Genomic DNA, 14,291 nt, shown 5'->3' on the forward strand with positions numbered 1-14,291 from the left:
GACTGGATTCTCACTGGCATCTGCAGGACAGGCGTGATTTGACTGTGAGAAGCAGGGTTATGGCCTCTTCCTGCTGTGCTTCCTCATATCTACCTGAGCCATGACCACCATGTTGGTACAATGTGCTCTTGACCAAGCACAGGGAGTAAAATTGTCGTGAGGAGCACAAACCTTGCTCCCATGTTGGTCAGGAACTAATTCTGGTGAAGGGCCTTGAGGGGAAGCTGTGTGAGGATACTGAGGGCACTTGGTGTGTTCAGCTGGAGAAGGGGAGAGCTCACTGCAGTTACAACTTCCTTGGGAGGGGAAGAGGAGGGGCAGGCACTGAGCTCTGCTGTGCGGGGACCAGAGACAGAACCCAGGGAATGGACTGGAGTTGTGTCAGGGGAGGTTTAGGTTGGATAGTAGAAAAAAGTTCTTCTCCCAGAGGGTGGTTGGGCACTGAACAGGCTCCCCAGGGCAGCGGGCACAGCACTAAGGCTGCCAGAGCTCAAGGAGCATTTGGATGATAGTCTGAGGTACATGGTGTGACTCTTGGGGGTGGTCCTGTGCAGAGCTAAGGGTTGGACTGGATGATCCTTGTGGGTCCCTTCCAACTCTACCTATTCTGTGATTTTCTGTCTCAAACTCTACTCTGTTCTTTCTTCTCTTTGCAGTTACCTTTAAGCAAGAGGGATGTCTCAGGTGCCTGCTGACCTCCTGTCAACCACCAGCTCCTACAACTATGAGCCGCCCCTTCCCTCCGTGGCTCGGGCGAGTGCTCTCACCCAGGTACCTCCAGCCAAAAAAATAACCTTCTTCAAGAGTGGAGACCCTCAGTTTGCAGGAGTCAAGATGGCCATCAACCAGCGGAGCTTCAAGAGCTTCAATGCTCTCATGGATGACCTCTCCCATCGGGTCCCTCTGCCGTTTGGGGTGCGGACCATCACCACCCCACGAGGAATACACTGCATCAGTGAGCTGGACCAGCTGGAGGATGGAGGGTGCTACCTGTGCTCCGACAAGAAATACGTGAAGCCCATCGGCATCACTCCCGGGGGACACAGGCCAGCCCCTCCACGACACGCTCGGCCCTCCAGTACCATGAGAAGAGCAGCTCAGGAGAGCAAGCTGGAAGATTATTCCACACCCTTCACTCACCATGGCCCCAGAATACCCAAGAAAATCACTCTAGTTAAGAATGGGGAAAGTGGGTTTCGGCGCTCAATTATCCTGAACCGCAGGAACGCCCGGAGTTTCAAAACCCTCCTGGATGAGATTACGGAGATCCTGCAGTTCCCAGTGAAGAAACTCTACACCCTTGATGGGAAGAAGGTAAATATCTCTGATTCCTGGTGCTGGTCAGTTGTTCAAACAGGTGTTACCACATCAGCCTTTGCATTCCCTGGGATACAAATCCTTTAGCTCACGGGAGCAAGAATTTATCCTTCAGACTTTGTCTCATTAATTACTTCCCCCTTAATTGCACAGAAGTCTGATGTAGAAGAATCCTGTTCAGCTACTCAAGAATTTCATACAAAGTGTTGTTTTGGGTCAAAGGGAGGTTCAGATACTCAGCACTTTGCAGTGGGTATAAAACTCTAAATAAACTTCTATTAGTGGAGTTTCCCATGCTTTCCTAGGAGGCACATCCCAAAAAAAGGCTTAACTTTTCCATACCTGACCACTGGGAATTCAGCAGAGTAAGATGGCCCTTAGGTAGTACCTTGTGGTTACAGTGTCCCTCACACAACCCTCACAGGGTCCTGCTCATGACGTGGGATCTTCAACATTATGATAGGATAACTAATAAATGAATAATTAATTAGGGTAGGAGTGAGATCAGGAGACACATTTGTGATGATTTGGTGAATGTGCCAATTGGGGTGGACTCTTATAATAAAGTCAGGGCATGACAACTCCTTTGTTCTGCTGTTCTCAAAGGAATTTCCTAGCCAACCTGAGATTCTCCTGACTTCTCCATCTCTTTGCAACATAGACTAACCTTTACTTCCATATTTCTGAAGAGGTCTCACATGTTATCCAGCCTTGTCCCTGGCAATGCAGCAGAGTGGAGCAGTTATCCTACTCATTGCCACTTTTCCCATCCTTCCAGGGCCATGTGCCATCTCCTCAGTGGGAACAATGCAACCATTTGTGGTGTCACTTTCTGAGCCAGGTGACTGAAATGACTCGGGTTCAAATGCTCCACTATCCAGGAGAGGAAAAAAATGGAGGAATATTTTTAGCCCAAATCACTTTGACCTGGCACAAGGACAGGAATGTGCAGTAGGAAGGAGAGAGGGAGGGGATAATGAGGTTTAATCCATCCTTCCTGGTGGAGGCAACGTGCCACATCACTGCTATGCTCCCCACTCTGGAAAGAGCTTCCTATTCTCAGCTGGAGGACCCAAGGAAAATGTCCTTCCCAAATATCCTACTGCTATAGCTTTCCCAACTCTACTTGTCTAGAAGCTGAAAGAGTATCAGCCTGAGTTTGATGAGATGAAACCTCAAGGAAAGGATGGTGCTGCTCCACATGTGCCAGACAAGTGAAGCTGAAATATTACTGAGAATCTGAGACTTACAGAATCATAAAATATCCTGAGCTGGAAGGGACCCATCAGGATCATGGAGTCCAACTCCCAGCCCTGCACAGGACACCCCAAGAATCCCACCACATGCCTGAGAGTGTTGTCCAAATGCTTCTTGAACTCAGACAGGCTTGGGGCTGTGACAACTGCCCTGGGGAGCCCATTCCAGTGCTCAGGATTTATGAGAAAGGGCACAGGAGCAAAGGAAAAAACTCAGCTGTGGAAAACCTAAGCATGACCTGGGATAAACAAAACAGATACTTAATCTTAAATTTTTTGTCTTGCTTATGGACTTGTCTAAGTGCAAGATGAACAAGCTGACCAACCTACTGTAGGATTTATCTTTCCTGAGTGTGTTCAGAGCCCGTGTTTCTCCTAATGAGAGGAAAAAATGGTTTGATAATTGGATGGTAGACAAGATGAATCTTATGCCATAGACTGTTTCAGCAGGGTCTAGAGAGTAAGTCATATAAGGAGTGGTTGAAGTAGCTGGAGTTGTTTAGTCTGGGGGAAAATAGGATTGGGGTGGACCTTCTCACTCCCTGTAACTCCCTGACAGGAGGGTGGAACCGAGGGAGGGTCAGGCTCTGCTCCCAGGGAACAAGGGACAGGACAAGAAATCTCAAACTGCGCCAGGTGAGGTTCAAGTTGGACATCAGGAAGAATTTCATTATGGAGAGGGTGGTCAGTCTTTGGAAGGGGCTGCCCAGGGAGGTGGTGGAGTCCCCATCCCTGGAGGTGTCCAAGGAATGACTGGACATGGCACTCAGTGCTCTGGGCTGGGTGACAAAGTGGTGATGGGTCACAGGTTGGACTTGATGGGCCTGGAGGTCTTTTCCAACCTAAATTATTCTGTAACATGAAAAGAAAGAAACAGGCACTTTAGACAGCAACTTTCCAAGTAAGTGTCCAAATGATTGTGGGTATCTGGCGCTGGATTCATTTCAGGTTCAACCACCTGAAACAACACATCAGTGCCTAAATGCTTCTGTAAGTGAGGCTGAGCACCCACAGAGCTGTTCAGACTAAGCTGACAGTCCAGCAAGCTCAGAGCTGGCCAAAATAGGTGTCTACAGGCCTTCAGAATCACTGAGGTTCTTTTTTCCCAGCCTCCATCAAATTATTTACAAGGTGAAGTTTGCTGTGTACCACAACTATACCACTAAATTAAAAGTGTTAGAGCAGGATTTCATTCTTGACCCTCCATTCTGCTAAATTCTTCACATCTTCTCTGATTTGGTTCAGAGTAACAGTGTCTAAACAGCTTAGAATTAGGGCCTGGGACCATTCACTGTAGGTGGTTTGGATGTGCCCAGCCCATGTTTGAGCAGCCAAGCTCAAAAACCCAACCAAACCCAACCCTGCTACCAAGATGTTTTATAATCTATGAATAAGTATTTTAATTTGCCGCTGATTTCTCCAGTTTTCAAGACTTGGACGGTTCAGTCCACATAACTATGAATAATCATGTGTAGCGGTTGTAACTTTGCTTCCATTTCTATTACTTTTGAGAATTTTCACCTATTTCTCTAAAGAAAAGTTTTGCTTTCTACTTCTTAGTGCAGTCAATGTTCTCTTTGTGATTCTTAAAATAATTCCCTACAATTTTCCTTCTAATCACTATAAACACTGGTATTTTAAGTGGGATATGTATTAAACACACACTCTATAAACAGAATATCTTCAATATTATTCAACCTTCCTCTTTCTTTTCATCTAAAGACACTCAGATATCTTACATTTTCAGCTCTGCTGGTGGTCATCCTGTCTAAAGTTCTAGTATTACATTATATTATATAATCCTGGGATTATATTTTATAACCTTGGGATTCCTTTTTTCTAATATGAAAGTTTTCCTGGCTGACTTGTCAATAAGTGGTTGATCTTCTGTACCTTAATAATTTTATTTTCACTCCTTTTATTCCTTTTACATCTCAGTGATAGATAACTACGGGTCCAATCTGAACCATGTTATCCTCTTATATATATAGCCAGGAAATATGTGATTATTTTTATATTTCCTGAAGAACCTTTTACAGTGATTTTTTTGGCCATTCTTAAATTTCAATGATTTACCTCCAGGTTTTTAACTCTTTATTTCTGTTCATTTAATGGCCATTCTTATTAGGGCTTCCTGTTACTTTAGGCTTGGCTGCAAAGCATTTAAACCACCAAAAAAAAAGTCACTCTATCCTGATTTTCCAATCTTTTCCTTTCATACAGATTCTCCAAACCATTTCTGCTCTTTTTCCAAGTTTTCCTGGCATATCTCACCTTCGAGACTTCAATATCAAGCTCCTGACACACGATTGCTTGTGTCTGAGTTTTCCCCAGATGTAACAGTTTCATTGAGGAGTGAAAACAGTGAATTTGATGCACAGATTTGTGACATTTTCTGAAATAACCTCCTTCAACTAGTGCTGAGGTTCAATTTTAACTGTAAATCTTGCCATTATACTTCTATTTGCATCTGTTAGAGACTATGGAAACAAATCCCCCCCGTTCTTCCATGACTGTTGAAAGGTATCTGAGTGCTTCATATTTCTTGGGTATTTCCTTGTGTTTCTTGTATTATTCTCTTTGAATAATAATTCAAATAATTTTGTAAACTTCTTTTAATGCACATCTATGTAATTAGGATTGAGGGCAACAATAACTTTTGACATTTTTCCTATGTTTTGACAGATTAGCAGAATAACACTCATTCCTAAGCACCTGGACTACTGTTGATTGACTTTGTCTGGCCTAGAATAACACAATTCACAACATTTAATAGCATTTTCACAATGTCTCTGTTGCTGCCATTTTTTCCTTGATCTCTTGAAAACCAAACACAAAAAAAAAAAAAAAGAGAAAAATCTCCTGTCCTACAGGTGACTTAATCTATTCCAGATCTAAACTCAAATCTAAAATGAGTTAAATCTGTCCCAGTGGCTCTGCTTTAATATGCTCCATTTTAATATCTTTACTATTTTCTTGAGTAAATCCAGGGCACTTCAAAATTACAAGTCTTTATGAGGGTATAAATATAGACACCCATGGAATAGACTTGCTATTTTGTGTTCTTTTCATGCCTTATTGATTTGAAAAAGCAGAGAAAAGGGTTTTCTTCCTTTTGTAGTCTATCTAATCCACAAATTTTTCCAGTAAACCTCTAAGTTTATTTTAATCAAAACTCACAGACAAATCATCTTATCACTGGTGACCAGAGAGAAGAGACCAAGATCCATTAGAGGCTAGCAGAGCTTCTTGCTTTGTGATCACAATTATTTTGCTGTTATTTTGTACTTTCTTGCTCCTATTTTTCTGCTTATTTACCTCTCACATATATTCAAAAACTGTACTTTTGAAATTCCCAGGAAAAACCAGTGTTTACTGGTCATTTCTTCTGTGGCCCCAGTGATGGGACTCTCATTGCTCTTGGGCCAGAGAGTCTTTCAGTGCTGTGAATTCAGAATTATCCTGTAATAATTCTGCAAAACTCAAGTCAGTAGACACAGTGATCTAAAAGCCTTGATTCCCATGTTAGTATAAATCCAGAGTGGCTCTATTGGTATTTACATATTTGCATTGTCATTTTAACTCCTGAAGCCTTGAGTGAGGTGAAACCAGTATTTTTAACCCTAAGAATCAAGCAAACTTCCTACCAGGAAAGCAGGACTAGTCCCACTGCAGGGAATAGATGTTTAAGTGTTTGAGCATTCATTTCATCAAGGCAAATAGCTCATTTTCCCAAACTAACCACAATTTTTCTTGTCAGATTCTAAATCAAAGTAGTCATTTGATGAGTATGAGAAAAAATTAATTTGATTTTGCAATTATCAATCAAAGTTTCAGCAAGAAAATCAGCAAAAATCAGTCAAAGTTTCAGCAAGAAAAAGAAGTGTAAAACATGATTTTTTTTTTTCTGGTCAAACCACTCATTGCCGTTTTCCAGGTGATTAACTGGAAATAACTGGATTAAATGCCCAAATAGGGAGATTTGTTATTAAGCTTAATATTGACACATAATTAACACGTCAGTGAAACTTTGTGCAGGTTTTCCTGCACAAAAATATAAATATATATTATATATATATATATATATATTTATATATAAAATACAAATATATATAAAATATAAAATATACACAGGCTTGGACTTAATTCATTAATTCATCTAAATCCGATCAGCTTATGAGGCATTTAGGATGGGGGGATATTTTACCTGTCAGCTTCTATTTATTGATTGTAGAAGATTAGAAGACAGACTTAGTCTGGTCACATAAATTAACAGGCCCAAGTTTTCATACATTTGTTTTAAAATACTACAAATATTTAAATATTGGCAAACGCAAGACTCATGGTTCTACATCGGAAGATCAGTTGCAGCTTTCCTAGTTTTTACTGGGGACATCAGTTCTACACTTGGAAAAGAACCAGTTGTGCAGACACCTCAATTAAAAAAAAAAAAAAAAGTAAAATTTGGAGCTTATCTTCTCCACCAGATGGACTTTCATCTCTATTCTGAGAAGTTCTTACACAACTTAGGGTTTTCTTCCTCTATGGTCCAAACCACAGGAACACACCTATGTGCAGATCCCACCTCTGCCTATGGAGAGGAAAGAATGCCCCTAGGGGCAAAGAGATCAAGGAAGGGTCAGACATCCTCACAGACTGTAAGGAATGACGTGTAGGATTATGAGATATCAACAGGGGATTTCCCTTACAAATGGCAATTATCCAGGGTCCACCAGCTGAACACTCATTAAGACTTCTTTAAGTCACAGGAGCCCAGCAACACGACCATGTGTCCAGTCACAGATGTCCTGAATCACCAACTGTCCTAAATTAAAACAAAACCAAAAACAATTCCTTCCTTAAAACCCAACACTCCTTCTCGTGTGGTGTTTGAAACCCCATTGTGTTTATGGCAAATAATCCACACAGTTTATGGTGGCAATTACCACGAGCAGCTGAAACAGGGTTTATCAGCCTCCAGAAGAGTTTTCCAGGAGATGTGGTTGGTTTTATGTTTGTTGGAGTCAGGCCAAGGCTTGGATGTGCTTTTGTTTAGGCTCACTCGAGGCTGACCATAAGTTGTTATATTTAATGAGTGAATCTGATCCTGTCTGTTGTGAGGAAGGACAGAGGGGATGACCAGAAAGACTGTCTTTTGCCTCAGACTCTACAAGTGAGAACATTGCAGAAGAAACACTGTATGCCACCAAATTTCCTTGAGGGATCACAGAATTCCCATGCGGGTTAATCGGGGGAGCAATCAGGAGTTAAGGAATGCTTCCTCAGGCACCACTAACTGGAGACTGTAAAAGATTAGTTATTAGCAACTCCTTGGGGTAAGAACCCTCAGTTTTCTTCTGTGTTTGTGTGGAGTTTGCCACAAGATGATGCTGTGGCAAGACCGACCATTCTGGGTCAAATCAAGCCATTTTTGGCCGTGCCAGCTGGAGCAGTTTTGGAGAAAGACAGAAGGCATATGAAGTGATTCTTTCCCTGGTGTATCTTCCCAGTTTCCAGAAACCCGTAGGATAAGATCTCCTTCAGCCCAAAGTAGCACCATGGGCCAAAGCTATTCCAGTTGCCAGAAGAGATTCAAGGCACGTGCTCTAGCCCTGACATCAAATGGAACTATCTATAGATAATCCCACCACGTAGCATCCAAAATAGGGTTTAATTCCTACAGCCTTAAATGTTAGGTGGCCACATTCATGCTGCTTCTTAGAAAAGCTCCCTGGCATGTGGTAAGTCCCAGATCTGCCCAGGAATTTCTTGGGAAAGTGCCAGTTCGTCCAGGCTTTAAATGCACTAAAGACCACTCTGAGAAGAGTAGCACAGGCAGCCCTGTTCCAGTGCCCTGGATCCAGAATTGATTTAATTTAGCAGTAAAGGCAGAACTTTTATTTTTAACTGTTATTAGTAAAGGTATAGATCTAACTATTACTGCTAAATAGTTCTTGGTACTAATGACTGCATTTACAGCGACCTCAGGGTGCAAGGCCAGGAAACAGGCTTGTCTGACATATTTCCTGGCTGAGATTTACACATCCACAGTGCCATTTCTGTGACATCTGTAGGCTGCCCACAGGCATCCTCTGGGCCACTCATGTTTGGGCTCTCTACCAAGCCCATCTGTCTTAATGACAGGTGTCATCAAGCCCCTGATGGAACTCTGAGAGGAAGAGGGTATACATGGAGGCTGATAAGCTGGTTTCAAATGCGGCATGTGTATATAAACAATGAGAGAAGAGAGGTGATAATTTGCCTCCGTGGGATAGTTAATTTTCTGGTTCCATGCTGACATATTCACTGTGACACTTGGTTTCATGCCGTGCTCAGGTATGAAGGATGGCAGCCAGTTCCAGCCCCTCGTGTGGTGCAAACTGTTGTTACCAAGTGAGCTCTGCCACTTTCCACCCACCGTGTGTGTGACTCACGGGCTAAAAACAAACAGCAGGTTTCAGGTTCAATATCCTCTGATTCCCTGCCAAACCCACAATGACTCCGGCGAGATTTACACAAGCGATCTGTAAACCTCAGCAAAACTTTCCATGAACCTGATCCATGAGAAGATTCATATCCAGGTGTGTTTTATGAACCTTTGAGATGCCCTGAAATCATTTGGCCCGGTGCCTGACAAGGCAGAGTTAAATGGACCCCGTGTGCTGCCCATTTTCTTATCTAACATACACCAAATCTAATACTTTCTTATCTAACATTACCAAATGCAAATGATTCCCTTACCCCGAGGAGATTACTACTGAAAGAACAAAATGTAGCAAAGTGTAATTACTTTCTAATTTTTTTGAATTTAATCCAGGGCAAAGACATTTCCAATCACATTATTGAGTATAAGCAGTAATATTTGTCAACATGATGTGTCTATTTATTCATTTACCCAGAGCACAAAAAATAGCAGAATTCCACCCTCTCCTGGAAAAACTGTGAATTCTTTGTAAGTCCTTTAAGTAGAAATCACTGTTTCTGCAAAGAATTTTTGCAGGGAAGACTGGACTTTTTTTTCTTTGTAGGGAAATCTGGTTTTCCAAATGCAGATTTGGAGTTTTTACCAGTAATGGGAGATGAAAAGAGATGATGTTTTGCATTTGCATCAACTTTCTTCTTCCTTTTGGGACTTGAATAGGGAATTCAAAGAATTCTGCTGCAACTCTTAGCAAGGTCTCAGAGGAGACCTTAGTGCTCTCTACAACCACCTGAGAGGAGGTTGTAGTGAGGTGGGTGCCACAACAATGTGTAACAAATGACAGGACAAGAGGAAACAGCCTCAAGTTGTGCCAGGGAGGGTTTAGGGTGGATATTAGGAAAAAAACCTCTTCACTGAAAGGGTTATCAAGCATTGGAACAGGCTGCTTAGGGCAGTGGTGGAGTCACCATCCCTGGAAATGTTCAAAAAATGTGTGGTTCTGCACTTGAGGACATGGTTTAGTGAAAACATGGTGGTGGTGGTGCTGGGTTGATAGTTGGACTTGGTGATGTTAGGGGTCTTTTCCAACTTTAATGATTCTGGGATTCTATTTTATGGTTCTACTCTTCTATAATTCTCTTTCAACTTGTATCTTTTCTGAAATAAATCCACTTAACATCAAGGGAGCTGTTTCTGCCAAGTAGAAGTAAAAACCTTCCCATCTTTCACACTTGTACAGTGGGCTTTGCACACTGAGAGCCAAACTTGGACTCAGTAACAAGAAAACTATTCAGTCAAGCCAAGTTTTCCAGCTAAATGTGTTTCTCTTTATTCCCAGAGCTTCTGGAGGCCACAAATTGTATCCAGAGTGCTCAACGAAGCACAAGACAGGAATTTTTATGCTGAGAGAGATCCAGGGTGGTAAGACCATGGATCAAGGCCCTATGGACCTGTGAGCTTTATCTAGTAGGGTTTATATACTCAATCCCAGCTCCTACAGCTACTTGGAACACATCCATGTTGTCCTTCCCTCTTTCCCCCTCAGTTTCCAGCTGAAATACCTTTTAATCCATACTGTAGATATTCCCTGTATAAAAAAAGTAAATTTTGAGACCTTCTGGTCATGGGGAAAAGCTTGAACTCACAACTCATATCCTTCCCACTGACTCAGTCACCACAAGGCTCATCACAAGAACCAAATGCTTGGCATTTTTCAAGACTTGTCAATTTTTAAGCTAATCCTGCCCTCAGAGAGGATCAAGGCAGGAGCTTGGGGTGGGGTGGATGTTACTGTGACTCATGATTTTCAAGTGCTGATGTCGGATGGACCAGATTTAATGAACCCGATGCCAGAGGAGCAGGTGGTGGACTCTGATTTCAGGGAGGAATTGCAACATGTCAGAAAGTGGAAAACATCTGCAGCAAAATCTTTCTAAGAAATGCCTTCCTCTCTTCTCTGTTGAACTTTGCACCTTTAACAGCAATTTTCTCTTTTTCAGGTAGAACAGTGTCAGACATAATTTTGAGCTCACAGGGTGGGTGGGAGAGGAAAAGGCCACCTGAGGCTTATACACGAAGTCAGTGCAATGTGAGGACCTCCCCAGCTCCATCCAGAATTCAGTGGAAGTCTTCAGAAAGCCTCCCATAGCCTCCATCAAGAACCAGCTCATCCTCAACAGAGACATCTGGTGGCATCCCCCACACAATCCTAACAGCCCATCTTCCAAAATGAACCAGGCTTCAAATCACTTTTCTTCCCATTTTTATCCTCTTCTCCTGTTTCTCAAAATTTTTCTGCTTTCTTTGTGCCTTTTTATTCCCAGTTTTTTCCTCTTGCTTCCCCTATTTTCCTTGGGGTGTTTTTCTTCTGCTGCTACCCAAATGGTTTCCAGTGGCCACTGAACTTCTGATTGCAGTATTTCTCTTGGACTGCTGGAAGACTTGTTGATCCAGGTTATTTCCAGGGTCAAACTCAGAATGGTTACTTTTTACACACATGAAAATCGTTGCACAGAGGGAAAAAGCATCTGTGATAACTCCAGGAAAAGCTGCCAGAAGTGCAATAGATAACCAAGATCTTAACCTGTGGTTAAATAATTCAGTGCAGGGGATTATTGCTCTCTCTTCCACTTATTTGACTTGGCTGATTGAGTGTTTCATGGTCTTCTAAAACTACCCTTTTTCATGCAGCATTCCACAGTGGTCAAAACTGAAAGGAGACAGGTCATGTCTGAAAAGTTCTAGGAGATGCTGATATTTTTAGGAGTGTTGGTATAACAAATCATTTTATATTGCTGCATTTCAGTATCTGGAGCATTGAACTTGCCCATATTCCCATGACATAAACATCAAACAAAGGTTATTTGTGTTTATTAGAACACCAGTTATGGGACACTGGCATCTGTCCTGCTTCCCACATCTTTCTTTGGAGAAGAAAAGGTTTTGGGGTGACCTAATTGTGACCTGCCAGTACCTGAAGGAAGCACAGAAGAAAGATGGAGGGAGGCTTTTGACAGGGCATGGAGTGACAGGACAAGGGGAAATGATTTTAAACTGAAAAAGAGTTGGTTTAAATGAGGTGTTAGGAAAAAATTCTTCCTCGTGAGGGTGGTGAGGCCCTGGCACAGGTTGCCCAGAAAAGCTGTGGCTGCCTCTGAATCCCTGGAAGTGTCCAAAGCCAGGAAGGGACTTGGAGCAATCTGGGCTAGTGGAAGGTGTCCCTGCCCATGGCAGGAGATAGAAAGAGATGAACCTTAAGGTCCCTTCTAACCCAAAGCATTCCACGATGCCGTGAATTTATGTGGATTTGGGGACCTTTTATTTGATTTATGAGTGGGGTTTGACCATGTGAGATCTGATTTGGGAGATGGACGGTATACTGTGTACTCATGTCTGAACTAATAATTTGGGTGCTACAGTTTGCAGAGGATTAGATCCATTTCCATGCAATAATTCCTTGCTGTAAATTCAATCTCACCTCGGGGGAGAGCCTTCTGACCATGCTGAAGTTAGAGAAAGGGAGGACAAGCCATGTGTCTTCCTCTTTCTTTCCTTCCGCTACTTTGCTAATTTGTATGTGGGCATGGAGTGGCAACACCCCATGATTCACCTCCTGACCAGCAGATTAGCACAGCTTTAACAAGCCACTCCCCAGAAGAGCCACTCTCTAATTCCTCCAGTGCAAAGTTTGGGGAAGGGAAGGGCAAGTGGGTTCTTTGCATGAATGAGATGCGGAATTTATTGTGGCTAGACCAGGATACGTCAGTTCAGAGCCTGGATGGCCCTGGATTGGATGTGGCACAACCACAGAACAGCAGGGTGGTTCACACTCCAAGGAGTTGTAAATCTGTATGGAAGACAAAAGGAAACAGATGAAAGAGCTCAAGGAAAGGATACAGTGAGTCAGCAGGATGGGGAATGGACTCAGCCTGTTAGCCTGTTCTTCTGCTCTGTTACAAGCTTCTCCTGTTTCTCCCATGAATCCCTGCACTCCTTTGGAAGGTGGATCAGCTTATGGACTTGTCCTCTGAACAGTGTCTTGCATTATTTCCACATTCTAAGTCCCAAATGTCTCTGATTGGCTGGCAGCCAGCAGAGGGAAAGGAAAAGGTGTCTTCATTTTGCCTTCATCAGAAACTGGCATCCACATTCACCTTCTGAAGTGAACAAGGTTTACAATGGTTATTTTTTCTCTGGGAAGAGCCAGAGAATAGCATGTTCTCCATGTCAAACAGCTTCCTTGTTTTAGAGATGCTATCTGTGCCTTGTTTCTGTTTAGGTATTGATGACATTGTATGATCAGTTATGTTGCAGTAGCACCTGGAGGTCCTTGCTGAGATCACAGCCCCTTTGTGGCAGGTTCTGCACAGCAATGTTCATGGAGACAACCCATCCTGAATGGATAGCAACCAGACTAAAAAAACCCAACATATTGCAGAAGAGAGGATGTTCCTTTATTTTCAGCCCACACATGGTGGCCTTCCCAGTGGAGCTCTGAGTAATGTCTGGGGTATTCAATATTCAACTCAAATGGGACTTCCTGGTTCCTATTGAGTGGACACCTTGGCTGGAGTTAATCTGCCTTACCTTTGATGTCTCAGATTATGTTCTTATATTTTAATCCAATCTAATTTTTCATCTCTTTCTCCAGGGCTCTCATATATCTGACATATGAACAGCTACTGTGTCTGCTTTTCACCAGGGAGTTACTGCCAAATCTCACAATCTTATCTCTCACCAAGTTTATGTCTAATGTCCAGTTTCTTCTCCCAGTATGAAAATCAATGGCAGAAATCGCACAGAAAGTACAGTTTCACAAGTCAAAAGAACTCTTTGTCTTGTGGTTGTTATGTCCAAGGAGAAGAACAGGGTCACTTCTCTTGCACAACAGCAAAAGCAAAGGAGGCTGAGAGAGCTGAGGATGTTCACCTGGAGAAGAGAAGGCTCCAGGAAGACCTGAGAGCCCCTTCCAGAGCCTAAAGGGGCTCCAGGAGAGCCGGAGAGGGACTTGGGACAAGGGCCTGGAGGGACAGGACAAGGGGGAATGGCTTCCCACTGGCAGAGGGCAAGGTTAGATGGGAGACTGGGAAGGAATTGTTGGCTGTGAGGGTGGGGAGACCCTTGCACAGGTTGTACAGAGAGGTGGTAAATGCCCCATCCCTGTAAGTGTTTTAGGCCAGGTTGGATGGGTATTGGAGCAACATGGGCTAGTGGAAGGTGTCCCTGCCCAGGTTCCTTCCAACTCATACCATGATGATGATGATGATGATGATGATGATGATGATGATGATGATGAT

At 42.9% G+C, this 14,291-nt stretch overlaps 1 protein-coding gene across 1 annotated transcript in view; it reads left to right on the plus strand.

Moving 5' to 3' along the window:
• Window positions 1-675: 675 nt before the first annotated feature.
• The window catches only part of RP1L1 (RP1 like 1), a 26,168-nt gene continuing 12,552 nt past the window's right edge, over window positions 676-14,291 (plus strand). The window contains exon 1 of the mRNA XM_027665088.1: window positions 676-1,314. Coding sequence (XP_027520889.1) covers window positions 676-1,314 — 639 coding nt within the window. The remainder of the gene's footprint in view (window positions 1,315-14,291) is intronic.

This window comes from Corapipo altera, unplaced genomic scaffold (genome assembly GCF_003945725.1).
Source record: "Corapipo altera isolate COAL_440 unplaced genomic scaffold, ASM394572v1 164, whole genome shotgun sequence".
In the NCBI taxonomy this organism is placed as follows: Eukaryota; Metazoa; Chordata; class Aves; order Passeriformes; family Pipridae; genus Corapipo; species Corapipo altera.